At 32.0% G+C, this 1,859-nt stretch overlaps 1 protein-coding gene across 1 annotated transcript; it reads left to right on the top strand.

Moving 5' to 3' along the window:
- The first annotated feature begins 377 nt into the window (after window positions 1-377).
- Window positions 378-1,780, top strand: LOC119612673 (clavesin-1). Its single transcript, XM_037968514.1, is given in 3 exon segments — window positions 378-601; window positions 604-1,112; window positions 1,173-1,780. Coding segments are annotated over 3 exon segments (975 nt in total). The 5' UTR covers window positions 378-390; the 3' UTR covers window positions 1,428-1,780.
- The last annotated feature ends 79 nt before the right edge of the window (window positions 1,781-1,859 follow it).

Raw genomic sequence — 1,859 nt, 5'->3', positions numbered from 1 at the left:
TTGAATTGACCCCATTATTAACAATATGATTTGATGGGACATAAAATCAAATAAAAAATACCAATAAATCGTTAAATAAAAAACATATAAAACTTAAATAGCTACCAAGTCTAGTATTGGTTGCTATTGTGTGCTAAAAATTAACATTTGACCTGTTTAGGTTGTTTAAATTACAATAAATCTAGAAAAACTTAATTTTAAATGTGACTGTTCAAAAAAGAGGGCTTTAAAAGGTTTTTGATTTTAAAAACTTAAAAAATATTTCGTAATTTTTCAAAGAAACCTATTTTTAAGATTTAAACAACTCGTCTCAACAAGAGTCTCAAAATTATAATAAAATCAATACTCATTTTTTGTTTCCTGTTAATTTTAGTGTTGGAAACTGAAATTATGCAACAGCCAAACTTAAACGGTCCCAGAAATGGTGAAGATTTCGATCCCTATGTCTGTTCTCTCTCAGCCGAATTAAAGAAAGTGGCCAAAGAAGAATTACACGAAGATGAGAATATACGCAAACAAGCTTTGGCTCAATTCCGCGAATGGATTGCCAAACATCCACACATTAAGAAATGTCGCACAGATACTATTTTCCTATTGAGATTTTACGCACCAAGAAATTCTCTGTACCAGCTGCGTGTGAAATGTTGGAACGTTATTTGACCATTAGACAACTTTTCCCACAATGGTTTACGAAATTGGATATTGAAGATCCCGCTTTAAATGAAATTTTCGAAAATGGTTATTTGGTACCCTTGCCACAGCGAGATGAACATGGTCGTCAAGTTATATTTTCGGTAGCGGCTAAATTTGATCCCTATAAGTTTACCTCGGTGCAAATGGCTCGCATACATTCTTTAATCTGTGAAGCTTTATTGGATGATGAAGAATCTCAGGTGGCTGGTTATGTTTATGTTAACGATGAGAGTGGCATGAATATGGGTTTTGTTAGTCTATGGTCTTTGACAGATTTGAGAAGTATTGTTAAGTGTATACAAAACTCCACCCCAATGAGACATAAGGAAACACACTTCATCAATATTCCTCACTATGCTAACAGAATTATTGAATTGGCTGTTTCCATGTTGAGTGATAAATTGAAGAAACGTATTATTGTAAGTATTTTGATTTTAAATATTTCCGCTATAATTAACCCCTGTTTCGTTTACTTTTAGGTCCATAAAAATGTAGATGCCTTAAAGACTAAAATCGATCCTGCCATTTTGCCTAAAGAATATGGTGGCACTGTACCCTTGGCCGATATGATTAAAGAATTCAAATTGAAATTGCAACAGAAACGTGCTGCCATCTTGGCACTCGATGACATGCAAATTGAAGTGACAAAAGATGCCGCCAACTTTGCTGGCAATGATATTGGTGACATTGATGCCGGCGTTGTGGGTAGTTTTAGAAAATTAGAAGTAGATTAAACTACAAATGGCTTCCTCCCCCCCAACTCTCCGTAAAGAGAATCTTCTCAATAATCTATACTTTTATTAATGTTTAGTAATTAGTTTATCAATTATTTGGTATTATTAAGCGTTTGTTTTTAAATGTCGTATTACTAAGTATCATTGTGTATTTAAAAATTTGTCTACTGATGTTGTTTAACATCGTTAAAATGTTTATAAGATATTTGTAACGAAATTAGGTAGGTTAAATTCCCAACGGTATTACATACTTAATATTTATTACTGCATATTATCTAAAAATCAAGAAAAAACATACATTTTAATGATACACAAAACAAAAAAAAAAAAACACAATTTTAAATAATTTTCTGCTACATTCTTTTCGAAGAACTATCTCTAGAGCGGACAAAGAATTGCATACAAAATCTGCTGTTGTATTTATTATCATTA

This window comes from Lucilia sericata, unplaced genomic scaffold, assembly GCF_015586225.1.
Source record: "Lucilia sericata isolate MDLA Ls3-8-SP2 unplaced genomic scaffold, ASM1558622v1 Contig001793F_arrow, whole genome shotgun sequence".
NCBI classification, from domain to species: domain Eukaryota; kingdom Metazoa; phylum Arthropoda; class Insecta; order Diptera; family Calliphoridae; genus Lucilia; species Lucilia sericata.
Note: the sequence above shows the minus strand (reverse complement) of the source record. Positions and strands in the feature narration are given on the sequence as shown.